General features: G+C 35.6%; 1 protein-coding gene and 1 long non-coding RNA gene across 3 annotated transcripts; both read left to right on the forward strand.

The window, feature by feature from the left end:
• Nucleotides 1-716: 716 nt before the first annotated feature.
• LOC143607347 (uncharacterized) lies at nt 717-3,879 on the forward strand. Of its 2 annotated transcripts, none has more exons than XR_013148952.1 (3): nt 717-1,146; nt 1,270-2,388; nt 2,582-3,879. It is a non-coding gene; the product is annotated as an uncharacterized LOC143607347 (long non-coding RNA). The 2 variants fall into 2 exon arrangements; XR_013148953.1 differs by lacking the exon at nt 717-1,146 and having other exon boundaries at nt 1,158-2,083; nt 2,166-2,388.
• Nucleotides 3,880-5,336: 1,457 nt separating this feature from the next.
• LOC143607346 (GDSL esterase/lipase At1g29670-like) lies at nt 5,337-9,148 on the forward strand. The gene is made up of 6 exons (XM_077082823.1): nt 5,337-5,580; nt 5,686-5,810; nt 5,889-6,134; nt 6,208-6,466; nt 6,697-6,874; nt 8,899-9,148. The coding sequence occupies exons 1-6, from the start codon at nt 5,337-5,339 to the stop codon at nt 9,146-9,148; spliced, it is 1,302 nt and encodes a 433-aa protein (XP_076938938.1).
• The last annotated feature ends 8,089 nt before the right edge of the window (nt 9,149-17,237 follow it).

The following is a 17,237-nucleotide window of genomic DNA, read 5'->3' on the forward strand; positions in this document are numbered from 1 at the left end:
TGTATGTCGCCAGTGGAATATCGGGCCATCCTCAAATACCGGTTGATGGTATCCCTTTTTCCGGTGGATGACCCGTGTCCCGTATGCCGAAAGGCTTGTTTGGATTCTTTTGGGGAGCATGCAGTCCATTGCAAATAATTACCAGGCTTTAAATATCGACATGATCTAGTTCGAGATGTGCTTTACGACGTCCTTAAGCGGGCCGGGATCTCGGCAAAAAAGGAAGCCCCGGTGAACTTCTTAACCGACCCTTTAGATGGGAGATCAACCCTACGACCCGCTGACATTCTTGTTTTTGGATGGGAAAAAGGGAAGCACGCGTGCGTTGATTTGACAGGTGTGTCCCCCCTCGTTGGGCTACGGGACAATGGGTTTGTGGTGGGTCATGCGATAAACAAGGCAGAGGCGGTAAAGTAGCTAAGCACGAGAAAGCTTGCCTTGAGAATCAGCACGTGTTCATACCGTTTGCTTTTGACACCTTTGGCGCTCTCGGCCCTGACGCGGTTCAGTTCCTTAAGCGGGTTCAGCAGGTGGTCAGCAGTAACTCCGCCCATGCTAAAGGGAACGTTGTGTTTAGTAGGGTAGGGTTTGCTATTCAGAAGGGGGTAGCGGCGCAGCTTGTTGCCCGTCTATCTGCCGTTAGTCTGTAATTGTCCCGGTGTAAACATCAATAATATTAATAAAAAACTAATATGAAACCAAAAAAAAATATCTGTCTCTTATGTTTCTACACTTTTCTATTACACAGGTGTTTCATTCTATTATAGAGTTGGGATCCTAATTCGTTAGCTAACTGATGTATATAATTAGTTTTGACTAATGAGTGATACACATGTATGTGTATGTTTGTGAAGTGAATTAGATATGTTTTCCATTAGAAAAATTAGGGCAAAAATGGCTTGTACTTAGTAGACCAGATAATGTTAAATTTCTTTAATCAAAAGTTACATGTATAATCATATTTGTAAGTCTTTATTTAATATATTTGATTTTTAAACAAGGTGAGGTGGTAGCAGGTATACATGTGGATTTATGATTTTGTAATTCATGTTTATTTACATGGAAGTTGTTTTGTAATTTCTTCAATAGTATTAGTAAAGCATTAAATCATTAGTTAATGTATGTGTGTTTATATACTATTAAGTTGTAACACTTTTAAAATTTTAGTTATAGAGAATTTTAGATAAAAATGTTGCTGAACAGGGATGCATACACTTTTAGTTAATGTTTGTGTGTTTATATGGTAGTTACACATTATATTATTTCCAGTAACAGGATTATTAATCTTATAATGTATTTGATCATTTTTGTTTTATTAAATGTAGGGTGTATACATAATGTCTAGTAATCAAAATGGGCGTTCTCGTACTCGTGGTGGACGTGCACATTTAGGGGGTAACACTCTTCGTGATGGAACATTTCAAGAAACTAGGTCTCGTAGCGGTGCTGACACTGTTACACATACTCCTACTTCAGTAAGACGTGACATTCTTTGCGGTGGGGGATCCCATGAGTTAAGTCCTCTTAGTAGTGCTGGACCGACTCCTAATTCAGGGAGATGCAACATGCCTCAAGTTAGGAGACATCGTGAGCCCAGCCCTACTATTAGTTCCGATTCTTCAAGAAAGAGGTATTTCTGTGGGAGACACGTCATCGTTCGTGGTGGTGGGCGTGCTAGCAGTATTATCCGTACAGGTGAGGGTGATGTATTGCCTGATACAGAAGGATTGTTGCGACATACGTAGGTTGGTGAGGATGATAACAATGAGGACGGTGATGGGGAGGATTCTGGTGATGACGATGATCCCTCTGTGCGCGAATCAGTGGAGCCTCGTGACATATCTAGCAGAAAATGGATAGCACGTGTTGGTAAAAAGTATGTTTCTAATTTAATCATTTTAGTTATGATATGTATTCATGTTATATATATATACTTATTTTGTAATTTTAATATTGTAGGTTTGCGGATGTTGAGGTCCACAGGAGTGTCAAACCGCTACTAGAACGACATTTTGATGGACCTTGGGTTACATTCAGAAAGGTTCCAAAAGATGTATTGGATCGTATGTTTGGTTGCTTTAAGGTAATAAATTAATTAACAATTTGTATATCTTATGATATTTTGTTTTAGTTATGTGTTTTTAACTTTACTTTTTACTTTACAGACCCTATGGAGATGGGATTCACAAGATGATGAAAGCATATATGAAGGGTTCATTAACGTGTTAAAGGGTCGTTATAGAAACGTCATGGGTGTATGGAGAATACAATCAAAAGAAAAGGCCAAGACTGAGGTCATGACATTGAGGATGATGAAGAGAATTTTGGGATAACTTGCAAAATCCGCCCGATATTGTCCCTCTAGACACATGGGAAGAAATGTGTAAGGTGAGCGAGTTAATGCATTATTGTTTTATTGTTTATTTTGTGTGTGTTATATAAGAGCATAATAAAGTCAAATGTAAAATTATATGTCAAAGTTACATAATAAATAATATTAATAATAAACACATTAATTATAGGTTTTCAAGTACTTGTATATGTTTATGGTTACTGTAACATATATTTTTGTTCTTTACAGTTTTGGAACACCCCTCAATGGCTAAAAAGGTCTAAAGCCGGAAAAAATAACCGCAAGGACAATGACAAGGACAAGGACAAGAACAAGTGTTATCTGCCCCGGCACACAGGCGGGTCTATGGGATTTGTTGAACGTCGTATCAGATTGGAAAGTTAATCATATTTGTAAGTTTTACTTACTGTTTTTTGTATTAACACTTACTACATAATTACTTTTTATGTAGGAAAAAAGTGGAAATGGCGACTTTAGTTTTCTCTTTGTTGATACCCACGCCACCAAGGAGTGCAAAGAAAAATTATTGGCTAAGGATATCGACGTTGATGACGTGACTGAGTTAGAGTTTTGTACAGAACGTTCAAAAAAATCATATATAAGTTATTTTTATCTTTTATATAACTTGTAGTGTAATAATAATCGTGTGTTTTGATAACTTGTAGGTAGATTCCAAGAATCAACTTGAGAAGTTGTACGAGTCCAACCCCGAACAACATCGAGGGGATAATCTTGCTGTATGGGAGAGTGTGCAGCCTGATAGTCGTGTTGGTCGGATGTTTGGGATAGGATATTCTGATCCACATTTTGTGGTGGCCGGCACACCATCAACAGCTTGCGGGTCTAAGTCATATCTTGCTACTCGACAATCACAAGAGGTATCATTATTGTTTACGTGATTTTGTTATTATTATTATTATTATTATCATCGTAGTTGTCGTTGTAGAAGGAGCGATATTGACCAATAAAGTATGTTGTGGGTTTATTTGGGCTTTTAAGTTTAAGGTCTTGGTTTTTTTTGTTACAAGTAATTCTTAATGGTTATACATGTACTGATTCATATATTTCGATAAACTTTTAGGTCCAAAATGTTAAAATCGAATTGGAAAAGGTACAAACATCACGACAAGAGTTGGTAAATCGATTACAACAATTGAAACTTGAGCGGGTCGAACGTGAAGAAAAGGAGAAACGGGAGCGTATCGAGCGTGACGAAAAGGAGGAACGTGAGCGGGCCGAAAGAGATAAGAGGGAACAACAAATGCAAAAAAATTGGAAGTCATTATGAGAAAGTTAAGTAGTCCGGATACTTAATTGAAGTTTAAGTTATTGTATTTGTTTTCAAAACATGTTAACTTGTTAGTTTTGCAACTTAAACATGCTAAATTTTGAGTTTATGTAATCTTATTTGTGTTTAATTTAAATTATGCATATTTCCTATTATTTTAGAATTTTCAGAGTTTTTAGCATCTTTTAAATTAAATCTGCATATATGAGATTATTTTTGAATTTATTTTTCTTTTTTAATTTGTTAATTGTATGATTTTTTTTGGGAAGTTTATTTAATTGAATATAATTAATTGTTGGAAATTTGTTGTAAACAAAAATATTATCCGTTAGAAATGTGTTGGTAAAAACAAGTTAAAAAAACAATTTGTCTGAATGTTGCTGGAAAGTAAAAAAAATATTATTAAAATAAGTATTAATATTAATATTCTTATATTTTATATTATTATTAATAAATAACTAAACTTAAACAAAAATTAGTTTTGTTGTAAAATTGTAGTAAATTAGGAAAATTAAATAAATTAGGTTTTGTTGGAAACTTGTAGAAACGTTGCAACAACAAAGAATTGTAGCAAATTTGTAGAAAGTGTTGTTGGAAACATGTTGGAACACATTTTTCCAACATGGGTTTTTCCCACAAAGCCTTTTTGTATGAAAATTGTTGGAAGATGAGTTTTCCAACAAATTTTCAACGAAAAGTGCCGTAGGAAAGTTACTTTTTCTCTAGTAGTGAATATTTGCTAAACGAGACAGCTTACGTGGTGCAGTTTCTTTATCACGTAATCGTTGGATTATTCATGCAAGACTTGCCCATGGTTGAAGACCATGCCCGGTCCAAAGCAGCCCACTAAAAAAGTTATCCTATCCTCAAATAAAAACTAAAACAAGTTAAACAAAACGCTAAGCACTAATATGGAATTGAAATCAAGATGTTAATTTTTACATTAACACATTCTAGGTTTGCCTTGTTTGAGTTCTTTTTCCCATCACGGCATCAGGCTATCCATTTACCTCACGCCACTTCCTTTTAAAGGGGTGGGGTGCTTCATAGGTTGGATGATAAAAATAGTGACGGTTTCTTTTTCATCCACGACAATTGATCAGCTTATAAGTTGCTGGATGGTAATGTCATGCAGTATCACACTTTCCTTGTGATCATGATTTTACAAAACTTGGAGTTGGAACGATGGAATATTATTCTATACGGATTAGGGCTCGGGCTCGGACTCATTCAACACCTGACTTGAATCATATTCTAAAATCAGAGTTAATTTATCTTCGAAAATATGTATATTCTTATCTTATAATAATAACACGTGAGAATATGATACCACGCTGATCAACTTTGAATGTGGTCTTTAAGTGGCACACAATCAAACATGTATTAGAGTTGTAGCGAGTTTACATTTTTGCTTTGCTTGTTAAACTATGAAAGTTAAACGAAGTTAAAGCCTAAAATATGAGTGGATTTCCTATTTGTGAAATTGTAATTTGATGATGATTGACATTCAACTGATTATTTACCTTAAATTAGCCACAATCTATGTAACTAACATATTAAGAAAGAAGTTTATAAATCCTTCAAAATATAAAGTGGCCATTTTTAGTACCACAAAACTTATTTAGCTAATAAAAATTATAAATATTACACTTTCAGGGTGCTTTCATACAATCCTCTAGTTTCTAACTACCAATTATGGAAAACTACCACAAGTTTGTTATGATCATACTGTCTTACGGCTTTATGTTACCAACATGGGTAGTTGGAAAACAACAAGTACCATGTTACTTCATTTTCGGAGACTCGTTGGTTGATAACGGTAACAATAACCATCTGGTTACCTTTGCCAAAGCGACTTACCTTCCACACGGCATTGATTTCAAATCCGGACCAACCGGAAGATTTTGCAACGGCCGAAACTTCGCTGATTTCACTGGGGGTCTTTCTATTTTTAATTATTGACCACACCATATTTAATTTATTAGGATGTGTAACGAACGTGATGTACAATACTGTCACTTATAATATAGCTTTTCATTTGCAGCTGAACTTTTAGGCTTTACAAGACACATTCCTCCATTCGCTTCTTTGAACCGTTCAGAAATACTACTTGGACTAAATTACGCATCAGCGGCAGCAGGAATTTGCAGTGAAACAGGCCGCCATCTGGTTATTAGGATATTAAAATCATATATCTACATTTATACATATTTGTTTAAATGCATGAAATTTCATAATGTTATGCAGGGTGACCGGATAACCTTCGATGAGCAACTGGTGAATCATGAAATGACAATTTCCGGTATCATTTATATTCTAGGAGGATCTGATTTGGCATCTACGTACCTACAGAAGTGTTTCTATCATGTAGGATTCGGCAGTAATGATTACCTTAACAACTATTTCATAAATTCAGTGTATGCGACCAGCAGCTTGTTTACAGTTGAGGAATTCACCGAAGCCCTTATTAACCAATATTGCAGCCAGATTCTGGTGAGTTCGTTCGCTAATGTTCGTGTGTAGTAGTGTCTGAAATCTAATTACTCTTGTCTATATTACATCATAGAAATTGCACACCTATGGAGCAAGGAAGGTAGCATTACACGGTTTGGGTCCAGTCGGTTGCACCCCATATGAGTTATCTCGACATTCCACGAATGACACCTGTGTAGAGTACATCAATACCGCGGTTCAACTATTCAATCACCAACTCAAGTTACTCGTTGATGAGCTAAACAACGACACGAGCCTACAAGACGCAAAGTTCATCTATTTAAACTTCTACGACATGAGCATGGAAGTCATTCAACAACCATCAGCATTCGGTACACGTTATCATGCATATTCGTTATTTATAGTTATCATACTCTTTAGACCATTTTGGGAGAAAAATTTTCTACCCTATACTAGCTTGGTATCACTAGGCCAAAGGTCCTCAATATAAGTCTTCAGTTATCCTATAAAACTTAACATTTATTTCACAATGAGACCTTATTATACTCACTGTGTATATATTAAATCTGGCTCATTTTATTTTTTTTCCGCATTTGTGTAGGATTTAGGGTGGCGAATCGTGCCTGTTGTGGAATGGGGTTGAACAATGGTGCTGTTACATGTCTACAATTTGAAGTTCCATGTCAAGACAGGAACAAATATTTCTTTTGGGATGCATATCATGGTATAGAAGCTGCAAACAAGATAGCCTCCGCAAGAACCTATATCGCACTTAATCAGTCAGACGTTTATCCCTTTGATATTTATCACTTGGTTCAGCTCTAGTCATGATTTTCGCAATAATGTATTTACAACGACTAATAACAACATAGAAATTTTGATATCTAATCTAACTATCTATATAATTGTCTACCATAAAATCCTATGTGTCGCTCTCAGGTTGTTCCCCCATTCTCTAGAGCCACCAGATTACTTGATTTATAAATGGAGGCTTCTCATGCATTTGACCCGAATTCGTGGGTATGGGTACCAAACCCGGACAGTCTTTAAATGGGTTATAACATCTCATTATTTGTTAAACTATTTCATAATTAAAAAATAATTCTTGCCGGTCATGGGTCTCACTAAACCCGGATAACCCTTAAACGGGTTATAACATCTCATTTATTTGGGAAATAACCCCTCAATCATCAAAGAATAATTTCACGGGTTATGGGTCTTACCAAACTCTAATAGCCTTCAAATGGGTTATAAGATCTCATTTGTTGATAAACACTTTTATCATTAAACCCAAATTTCATTTATCTGTTTTGCATGTTCTCTGTTGCCGGTCTATCATCTCCATCGTCGGTTAACTTCCGATACTACCCACCACGTCAACTATGTCAGGTCCGCGATTTCAGCTGGATCTTACTTAATCATGTCATTACTCACACAGATTGATGTGTCGACAAGGGAGTTAATGACGGGTAGCCATATTTAGAAAGATTACTGTTTGTTAAAGGCGGAATCAATAACAAACATGATAGTTGCAATTAATAATCAGAGGTAGATAACACAAACAAGATTCACTCAAAATATTTCCCTTTATATAACATTCATCTTACAAAGTGGATAATCGATTTAGGGTTTCTTTTAGGAAAAATGGCAGTATAAAGATTATCCTATTCAGCCGCTTATTTTTCCGTGTTGTGTCTCTGTCCTCAGGTGTGAACTAATTATTCCTTTTATAGGCTTGACACCCTTGGACAGCTGTCATTCCTTCTAAAAACCCTAAATACAACGTACATAATCAAATTACATATTCAAAAATAATCTAAGTGTAAAACAAGTCTTTCGGGTAGGCTTTGTATCATTCTTCATTTTCCGAGTACGCTGTGTACTCTGCCATCCTTCAGGACTTGGTAACATAGAAGTGTGTCCGGGATCAGTTTCCGGGTAGACTTTACTTGAAGAGTGTTTTACCAAGTAAAATACTCACCGGGTAGACTTCAGTCTTCTTGACTTTGCCAAACTTTGCCCGACAAACCCTTACGAGCAACCTTGTTCTTCGATGGTCCATTTCAACTCTTTTCTATAATATAACTTATTAGCAAAGTGTACTCGGGAGTACTGTTCCTTGCTTGAGTTGAACCTTGCCCGATGTTACTTAAAGATATTTTATTTATACATCAAGCTTGCTCGGACCATAATTATTAACAAAATACCTTGCCCGGTCTTCCAATCACTTGGCTTCATGGACTTGGTTAGCCAAAAGCTTACTCGGGAGAACCTTACTTGGCTATGAAGAACAGACTTGCTTAATAAAGTGAACCTTGCTCGGATTTACATAAACTAGTGAACCTTGCCCGGCAATGCACTAATTTGCAAACCTTGCCCAGATATCCACTAAAGAAGACTACCTGAAGTAAACCTTGCCTGATAGACAAAATATCGTACCCGGCTAAGTAAAAGCTTGCTCGGATGTCTAAGGTGTGCCCGGATCCATACTTAGCGAATTCTGAGGAGGTTGAGAAGATTACAATCTTCCATGTACTTCATTTTGGTCAAATATTTGACTCAACAATCTCCCCCTTAGGTCAATTGTTTGACTCAACAATCCTCCCCTAGATTGGAACACCTCAGCTGCCTCAAAACAGGGGGAGAATGAATCTATGCCAACTGTCTCAGGTGTGAATGTTGAAGAAACTACAACAGTTGTGGAGACTGCTGATAGTTTAAAATTTATTATGAACAATATTGATGATGGAGAGGAAAGTAGTGAGGAGAGGAGGATTGAAGATGATGAATATGAGGGTGACAGATCAGATGTTGGAGAGCAAGATTATGATTACAATGAAGATAGAATAAATGAGGAGATTGTTGAAAGAGTGGATGCGACTGAAAAGATAAATGTTGAGGAGAATGTAGAGAATGTAGCTCCAACTGATATGGCTACTAATGTCTTAACTGACATGCAAATTGGAGCTGAGACTGAAGAGTTGAATGAAGAAAATACTGCTACTGAGGAGCCCATAGTTCAACTGAACAACCTGAATGCTCCAAGACTGTAGAAGTTGATGAAGAGATGGATAAGCTTGAAAGAGATATTGATAATTTCCCTCCTGAAACTGAAGAAGAATTAAAGAAAAGATTAGATAAGGGAAAAGCAAAAGTAAGTGTAGAAGAGCCTGTTAAGGCATATCAAGAAAAAGATATGTCTTTTAGAGATGATGATATTGCTACTGCTAATGCTCTAAGAGAACAAGAGAACATCTTAAGAGAGACAAGGGATAGGGAAATTCTAGCCCAATCCATGACTCCTGAAGAAATTGCAGAACAGGAGATCTTGATCAAACAAGCCGAACTTGCAAAGGAAATTATTGATGATGTGGCAGATCAAGAAGCAATTGAAACATTGATTATGATGAACAGGGCTGAGGAAGTTGACAATTCCCTAGCTATGGTGGTCAGTATGTTTCAACCCCAAAGTCAACCAGAAAAGAAGTCAGCTGAAACTACTGAACCAACCAACTTGAATACTGATGTAATGGTTGAAGAAGAGATTGGTGAGTCCATTGCTTCAATGGCTGCCAAGAAATGGACTGAACAAGTAAGAGAAGATTTGAAGAAAAACCCAACTGACAGCTGGTCAGAAAGGGTGAATGTGACTGAGCCTCATGAAACACTTAACAAGAAAAGAGAAAGACTTTCTAAACTTCATGAAGAATTTGCTGAAAAAGTCAATAGATTTGCAAAGATCTACATGAGGAGAAAGAGAACAAATGAGCAAACTGAGCACGAAAGAGCTGCTAAGAGGGGCAAGTGGGACAATAAGAACAAGTATTTTGTTGAAACACTAGAAGATGAAGCTAGTCCTATAAGGGCTGTCCCACTACAAACCTTGCAACCAGGTGAAAAAGTTCAAGGTGTCCCTGATGTGCCAAGCAAAAGTGAACTAGATCATCCACCTTTTGATGAACCAAAGATTGATGCAATGAATGATTCAACTGAAGGAGAGGATGAATCTGAGGATTCAAATGACAATGATGATAATCCTGAAATGCTCAAGGAAAAACTGTCAAAACTGCTAATGTTGTGTCCCCTCAAGTCACAATGACTGAGGAAGATAAGGCAAACATTGAGCTGAGTGTGCTGGAAGCTAAAAAGAAAAATCCATTGGTTATGAAGTTAAGAAGATTTGGTATAAGCTTTGAAACTCTGGCTGCTATGAATGATGATGAATTTAAGCAGAGATTAGAAGAAGAAAATAATACTCTAAAGAAGCTTATGCAACAAAAGAATAGAGATGCCCAGAAATACAGAGAATATCTCAGAAGGCACAACTATTCAGAGAAAGATCTGTCTCACTATAACATTGACCAACTTCAAGATTTATACAACAGTGAGAGAGAAAAGGTGATTGAGAAGTGTGTAAAAGAAAATGAGAAACTGGAGAAGATGGAAATTTTGAAGAAAAAGTTTGGAGGAATGCGTGGATACCTGCTGGAAAGAGGTATGAAGCCTGAAATTGTTGAGCATCTGTCAAAAGAATCTGTGGTAGACCAGTATAATAAATTGAAGAGAAAAGAAAAGCTGAAAAGGGCTCAAACTGAAAGGTCTACCAAACAGGCTGAAGAAACTGATGAACCTCAAGCTAAGAAAAGAAGAATTCAAACTCTGAGGGAGAAGACAAAAGAACAAGTCAGATCAGTTGAAATCCCTACTCCTCAAGAAGTGAAGCCTGAACCTGAGGATGAACCATTTGTTCCTTGGGAGAATGAAGATATGATCAACATTCTGAGGAATATAATGATCAATCAAAGGGGAATGAGTGAAGACTTTAATGTCTTGGAAAAGGAGGATCTGAAAAACCTTTTCTATCTGTAAAAGAGTGAATGGGAAAAAGCTTTAAGAGAATGTGAGAACCCAAGATACTATGCAGATGGATGATTTGTACCTGCTGGGTTGGCAAAAACTCCTGGAATGACAAAAATGTTGTTAGAACTTAAAGAACATGGAGTAGATATTGTTGAACTTGCCAATCTTCCAACTAAAATGGTAGAGGCCATCTACATAAAGTTTTTCAACTTAAGGCCTAGGAAACCAAAGAAGTCTATTCCTTTCAGGCCTCCAATTTCAAGAAGATTTCCACAAGGTGAAAGAGGTCAAGGTGGAAGAGATGAATCAAGCAGTTCTGCACAACAAAGAACCAGATCACAATCTGATGTGGATCTACCAAGAGAACTGTACTTTGACTCTGTTACTGATTCATTGAAGGTGATTATGGAAAGTAGACAATTGAGAGATATTGTTGTTAGGAGTGACTTCCATGAATATAATGAAGAACAACTGGAAAGGATGGTTACTCTTAGATTGTATGATTATCGGAAAAAAAAACAAAATGGCAGGTAGACAGATGAATGATCTGTCAAAATTCTTGTATGAAAAGCTGAAAAAGGGTTCAAGTTCCTGAAAGAAAAGAGAAGTTGGAGAACTATCCAACTTCATAAGTCAAAGAGGACTGGAAAGCTGAAGAGAATGGACATAGCTGAGAGAGATTATCAAATGACTATCAGGGAAGAGAATCCATTGTCTAACATGAATACATGCATAAGTCTGGGAAGAAGAATGAGACGCCCCAACTACACAGTACAGAAGAATGGCATTATTGCCGAAATTGAATACAAGGAGAATGCTGATCATTTTGTACTAAGAAACTCTGATGGAAAAATACTGGGGATTATTAAGAAAGATGAAGACTTGACATGCCTACATAATGAAGATTTGATGGATATAAGGGATTTGGCTATACCAGAAAGTCACACTCACTACCAAGCCCTTAATATCTTTAAAATGAAAGCTGCTTCTGAGATAATCAATCGAAGACAAGCCGTTCATAATGCAAGAAAGAGACAAGATCAATAGAATAGGCTTTGTTTTGTAATGTCCTCGGACAACTTTTGATTATGTAATCTGTTGATGTTATTTGATTATGTAATTTGACTTTGATTTTGATGTGTATTTTTGACTAAGTGTATGTAACCTTAGAAATGTTTTGAGTCAGTTGAGGTGTTCCAATCAAGGGGGAGATTGTTGAGTCAAACAATTGACCTAAGGGGGAGATTGTTGAGTCAAAGATTTGACCAAAATGAAGTACATGGAAGATTGGAATCTTCTCAACCTCCTCAGAATTCGCTAAGTCTGGATCCGGGCACACCTTAGACATCCGAGCAAGCTTTTACTTAGCCGGGTACGATATTTTGTCTATCGGGCAAGGTTTACTTCAGGTAGTCTTCTTTAGTGGATATCCGGGCAAGGTTCACTAGTTTATGTAAATCCGAGCAAGGTTCACTTTATCAAGCAAGTCTGTTCTTCATAGCCAAGTAAGGTTCTCTCCTGAGTAAGCTTTTGGCTAACCAAGTCCATGAAGCCAAGTGATTGGAAGACCGGGCAAGGTATTCTGTTAATAATTATGGTCCGAGCAAGCTTGATGTATAAATGGAATATCTCTAAGTAACATCGGGCAAGGTTCAACTCAAGCAAGGAACAGTACTCCCGAGTATAATTTGCTAATAAGTTATATTATAGCAAAGAGTTGAAATGGACCATCGAAGAACAAGGTTGCTCGTAAGGGTTTGTCGGGCAAAGTCTGGCAAAGTCAAGAAGACTGAAGTCTACCCGGTGAGTATTTTACTTGGTAAAATACTCTTCAAGTAAAGTCTACCCGGAAACTGATCCCGGGCACACTTCTATGTTACCAAGTCGCAGAGTACACAGCGTACTCGGAAAATGAAGAATGATACAAAGCCTACCCGAAAGACTTGTTTTACACTTAGATTATTTTTGAATATGTAATTTGATTATGTACGTTGTATTTAGGGTTTTTAGAAGGAATGACAGCTGTCCAAGGGTGTCAAGCCTATAAAAGGAATAATTAGGTCACACCTGAGGACAGAGACACAACACGGAAAAATAAGCGGCTGAATAGGATAATCTTTATACTGCCGTTTTTCCTAAAAGAAACCCTAAATCGATTATCCACTTTGTATGATGAATGTTATATAAAGGGAAATCTTTTGAGTGAATCTTGTTTGTGTTATCTACCTCTGATTATTAATTTCAACTATCATGTTTGTTATTGATTCCGCCTTTAACAAACAGTAATCTTTCTAAATATGGCAACCCGTCATTAACTCCCTTGTCAACACATCAATCTGTGTGAGTAATGACATGATTAAGTAAGATCCAGCTGAAATCGGGGACCTGACAAACTACATCAACGCTCCCTTTTTCATTAGACAAATATTAGTGCTCATGTTTGTACATTTAAAAAAACTAACATGTCGTTTATGTTTGTTCGTTAAAAATCTAAAAACCTAAACATCTCAACTGATAAAACCCAAACGTTGAAAAATATAATAACAAACTTATATATAAAACTAATATATATATATATGTATTAAATTAAAATATAACTATGTTAAAAAATAAAATAAATCATCATAAAATAGCAAAACGATTAAAAACAAAACTTTAAATAAACTCCCGTAAAATGGGAGGATCAAACTAGTTACATTATATATTGAAACTGTAATTCGAGAGTTTGTGTCCACTTTCATTAATATAGATGCATATATGGATTTGAAGGTTAACCAAACACATGTCTTAATTGATGATAATTTGGTTAAAAGTTAAAACTATGATCTATATGGTGTTGGTGGGATGCCGTGGGTTTGATTCCATTGGTTTTTCTTCTTATTTTCTTCTTTTTTTTTTCGGTTCCGTAAATTTAATAATTTAGTTAAATTTCTATTAAAGTTTAATATTAATTTTGATATTAAATAAGTTAATAATAATTAACTTTTATAAATCATAAATGGTTTCAACATAAACTTTATATATGTTGGTGTTTTAGTTTCTTCACACACGTTTTATATTTTATTATTTAGTAAAATTATTTTTAAAAAAAACAAAATTTTAATCATATTTTTGAAATGATAAACTAGATACGATACAAACATCGATTGTTACTTAATTAACAAAACTCATACCGACTAACACATGGCCAGATTCCCACTATAACACGTGGGTTTTTAGCACGTACCTAATTAACTAAGTATAAGTATAATGATAATGTCCTTGCTCAACTTTTGCATTCATAAAAAGAACTATTAATCGTACCCGTGGGTTGTGGCTGGCTGAGTTAGTACGATAATCTTTGCAAAGCAAGCGTACACAATTTTGAAAATTAAGTGACAAATTAAACATCCAACAATTCGTAGTGGCTTATATTAACTTCAGGCACTCGGCCAATGTAGCGCCATTTTGTGTCCTTTGATATATTCTTTGCGTGTGCATGTCTTCTGTGGTTGTTCTGTAAGTTTGTTACATGTATATGTTACTGTACTGAACTTTCGGTATCAGAATCTATTTTTTTGCGAATTTTGGTACCGATGCCGAACTCATCCATACTTCCAAGTGCTCATTGATCAACTACTTTATATTTATTGCCAACTAAAGTGACTTGAAAATAAAAGTATTCTTTACTTCCTTCTTTTAAGTGTTATAGTTTGAAAAGGACAATGTTTAAGATGAATTGAATGATTAGTTTTTTGTTTACCAAATAATAATAATGCCATTGGAAACTAGGTCCGTCAATATTGTTTATAAAGCTTGTTGTGTGTGTTTAAGGGTAAACATGAATATTGACTAATAAATTTTGATAGTGGGCATTTTTATAACACAAATAAAAAAAATATATTGACAATTTTATGTTAAATTGCATTTGCGTGTATGTGAAACCCATGAGCCGTATGGAAAGATTTACGTGAGTATTTGTACATAATATAGACAATATGTTGAAGTGATAAAAATATTCAAAAAGGTTTTACTTTAGAAAGTAAACGATGTAACGAAATTTGTATACAACTTCTATAGTAAAACCAAAAGACATTATATTATTTACCTAGGTCAATAGCTTGTGTATCACACAGACAGAAATTAATAAATTCATTAGGTAAAAGTAAACATATATGATTGTTTATTTAAATAAATATAAATTTATGAATTTATGTGTAAAGATAATTTTACATAAAATTATGTTTTTTTTGTAATTAGAATCAACTGGATGAAATAGAAAGTTATGAGAATTGCAGATTCAGTATTTAACAATTTAACGTATTTGCTAGTCAGTTTATTATTAGGTATATAAGATTAGAATATCACATAATCGTTAGATGTAAAAATTTGTATAAACAATTAAAAATATAATGTTGAAAAACATTAAGTTACAAAATATAGTGAAAACACGTACTATAAGTCTATAATAAAAGTTATTGGTTGGATAATACATGAACTTGCATTTTACAATAATATATAAAAGTCATTGTGTTTGATAATATTTTGTGAAAAAAGTTTGAAAATGGAGGAATAGCTTATATGGTGAAATGGCTTTTGATTTTCTATTTTAGCTATTTAATAACATAATTTAGTAAATTATAAATAATTAAAAATAGAGGTTACATCTGTGTTATTAACTTACTAATTATGGATGGAATGACAAACAAAGAAATACATTAAAACATATTTAATTTTTATTCTAACTTAAATTAGTTAATTAAATAATTGTTAAAATCGATTAAAATGATGTCACGTATTCACATAGTTTTGTTTTAAGAGCATCACTAATGGTGGAGGTGTTTCTATTTTCCGAACACCTCCATATCATCACCATCTCACCACCATCTTTCCACTTTTTTTTCATTTCTCTTTCTTCTCTTTTACTTTATCTCATAAACAGTCACCTTCAAAATACAAAATCTTCTCTTATATCTCTCCTCTAAATGACACGCTCTCATCCAAATAGATTTCAAACCGTTATAAATTTACAATTGGAGATGCCCCTTATACAATAAGATATAAGATATAAATTTAGTCTTCCCTCCATAAAGAGGTTTCGTCCCCGAAACCTAACTATTACATAAATAAATTCGGGTAAAACTTGCGCATCTCATCTTCAGCTTCCCATGTAGCGTTTGATCCTTTGCGATGTTTTCATATCACTTTCACTAATGGGATTACTTTATGACGAAGCTGTTTTTCCTTGCGGTCAACGATCTCTACAGGCTGTTCCATGTAGTTCTACTGTTCATCAACCTTAATATCCATCAGTGGTACATGAGACGTGTCATCAGCTAGACATTTTCTCAGATGAGAAACATGGAAGGTTGAATGGATTCCTTTTAACTCCTCGGGTAGATCTAGCTTGTAAGCCACTTCACCTACACGTTCCATAATCTTAAACGGTCCAATGTACCTCGGCCTCAACTTCCCTCTCTTTCTAAAACGGATAATTCCTTTCCAAGGCGAGACCTTGAGCATCACATTATCACCAACGTTAAACTCAATCGGTCGTCGCCGCTTATCAGCATACGACTTCTGTCTGTCTTGAGCAGCTTTCATTCTTGCCTTGATCTGATCGAACTTTGAAGAGGTTTCTTGCACAACTTCTAGGCTTCCCATCTCTTTATGACCAATCTCTCCCCAACACACCGGGGTCCTACATCGTCTAACGTAGAGCATCTCAAATGGTGGCATACCAATACTCGAATGGTAGTTGTTGTTATAGGAGAACTCTGCCAGATGCAGATGATCATCCTAACTCCCTCCAAAGTCTAAAACACAAGAACGTAACATATCCTAAAGGGTTTGGATCATCCTTTCTGACTGTCCATCGGTTTGAGGATGTTACGGTGTACTGATGTTCAATCTCGTTCCCATAGCTTCATGGAATTTCTTCCAGAACCTCGAAGTGAATCGAGTATCTCAATCGGACACTATCGATAACGGCACACCATGCTTAGATACAACCTTTTTGATAAACAAACTTGCTAACGTTTCCGATGAGATAGCCTCTCGTATAGACAGAATGTGAGCACTTTTGGTTAAACGGTCCACAATCACCCAGATGGTATCATGATGCTTAGCTGTACGAGGTAGCTTAGTTATGAAATCCATGGTGATGTGTTCCCATTTCCATTCAGGTATCTCAAGCGGTTGCATCTTCTCATAAGGCTTCTGGTGCTCTACTTTGACTTGTAAACAAGTTAAGCACTTACTGACATAATCCACTACATCATTCTTCATTCCCGGCCACCAGTA

Source organism: Bidens hawaiensis, unplaced genomic scaffold (genome assembly GCF_021521415.1).
Source record: "Bidens hawaiensis isolate Kalapana, Puna unplaced genomic scaffold, B.hawaiensis_p1.1 tig00081430_1, whole genome shotgun sequence".
NCBI lineage: Eukaryota > Viridiplantae > Streptophyta > Magnoliopsida > Asterales > Asteraceae > Bidens > Bidens hawaiensis.

Bases quoted from the DNA above. Each gene is read 5' to 3' on its own strand.
- LOC143607346 (XM_077082823.1), top strand. From the start codon at position 5,337: ATGGAAAACTACCACAAGTTTGTTATGATCATACTGTCTTACGGCTTT. The intron at 5,581-5,685 runs GTCTTTCTATTT...TTTCATTTGCAG, and splicing joins CTTCGCTGATTTCACTGGGG to CTGAACTTTTAGGCTTTACA. The intron at 6,875-8,898 runs GTCAGACGTTTA...TGAGGGTGACAG, and splicing joins ACCTATATCGCACTTAATCA to ATCAGATGTTGGAGAGCAAG.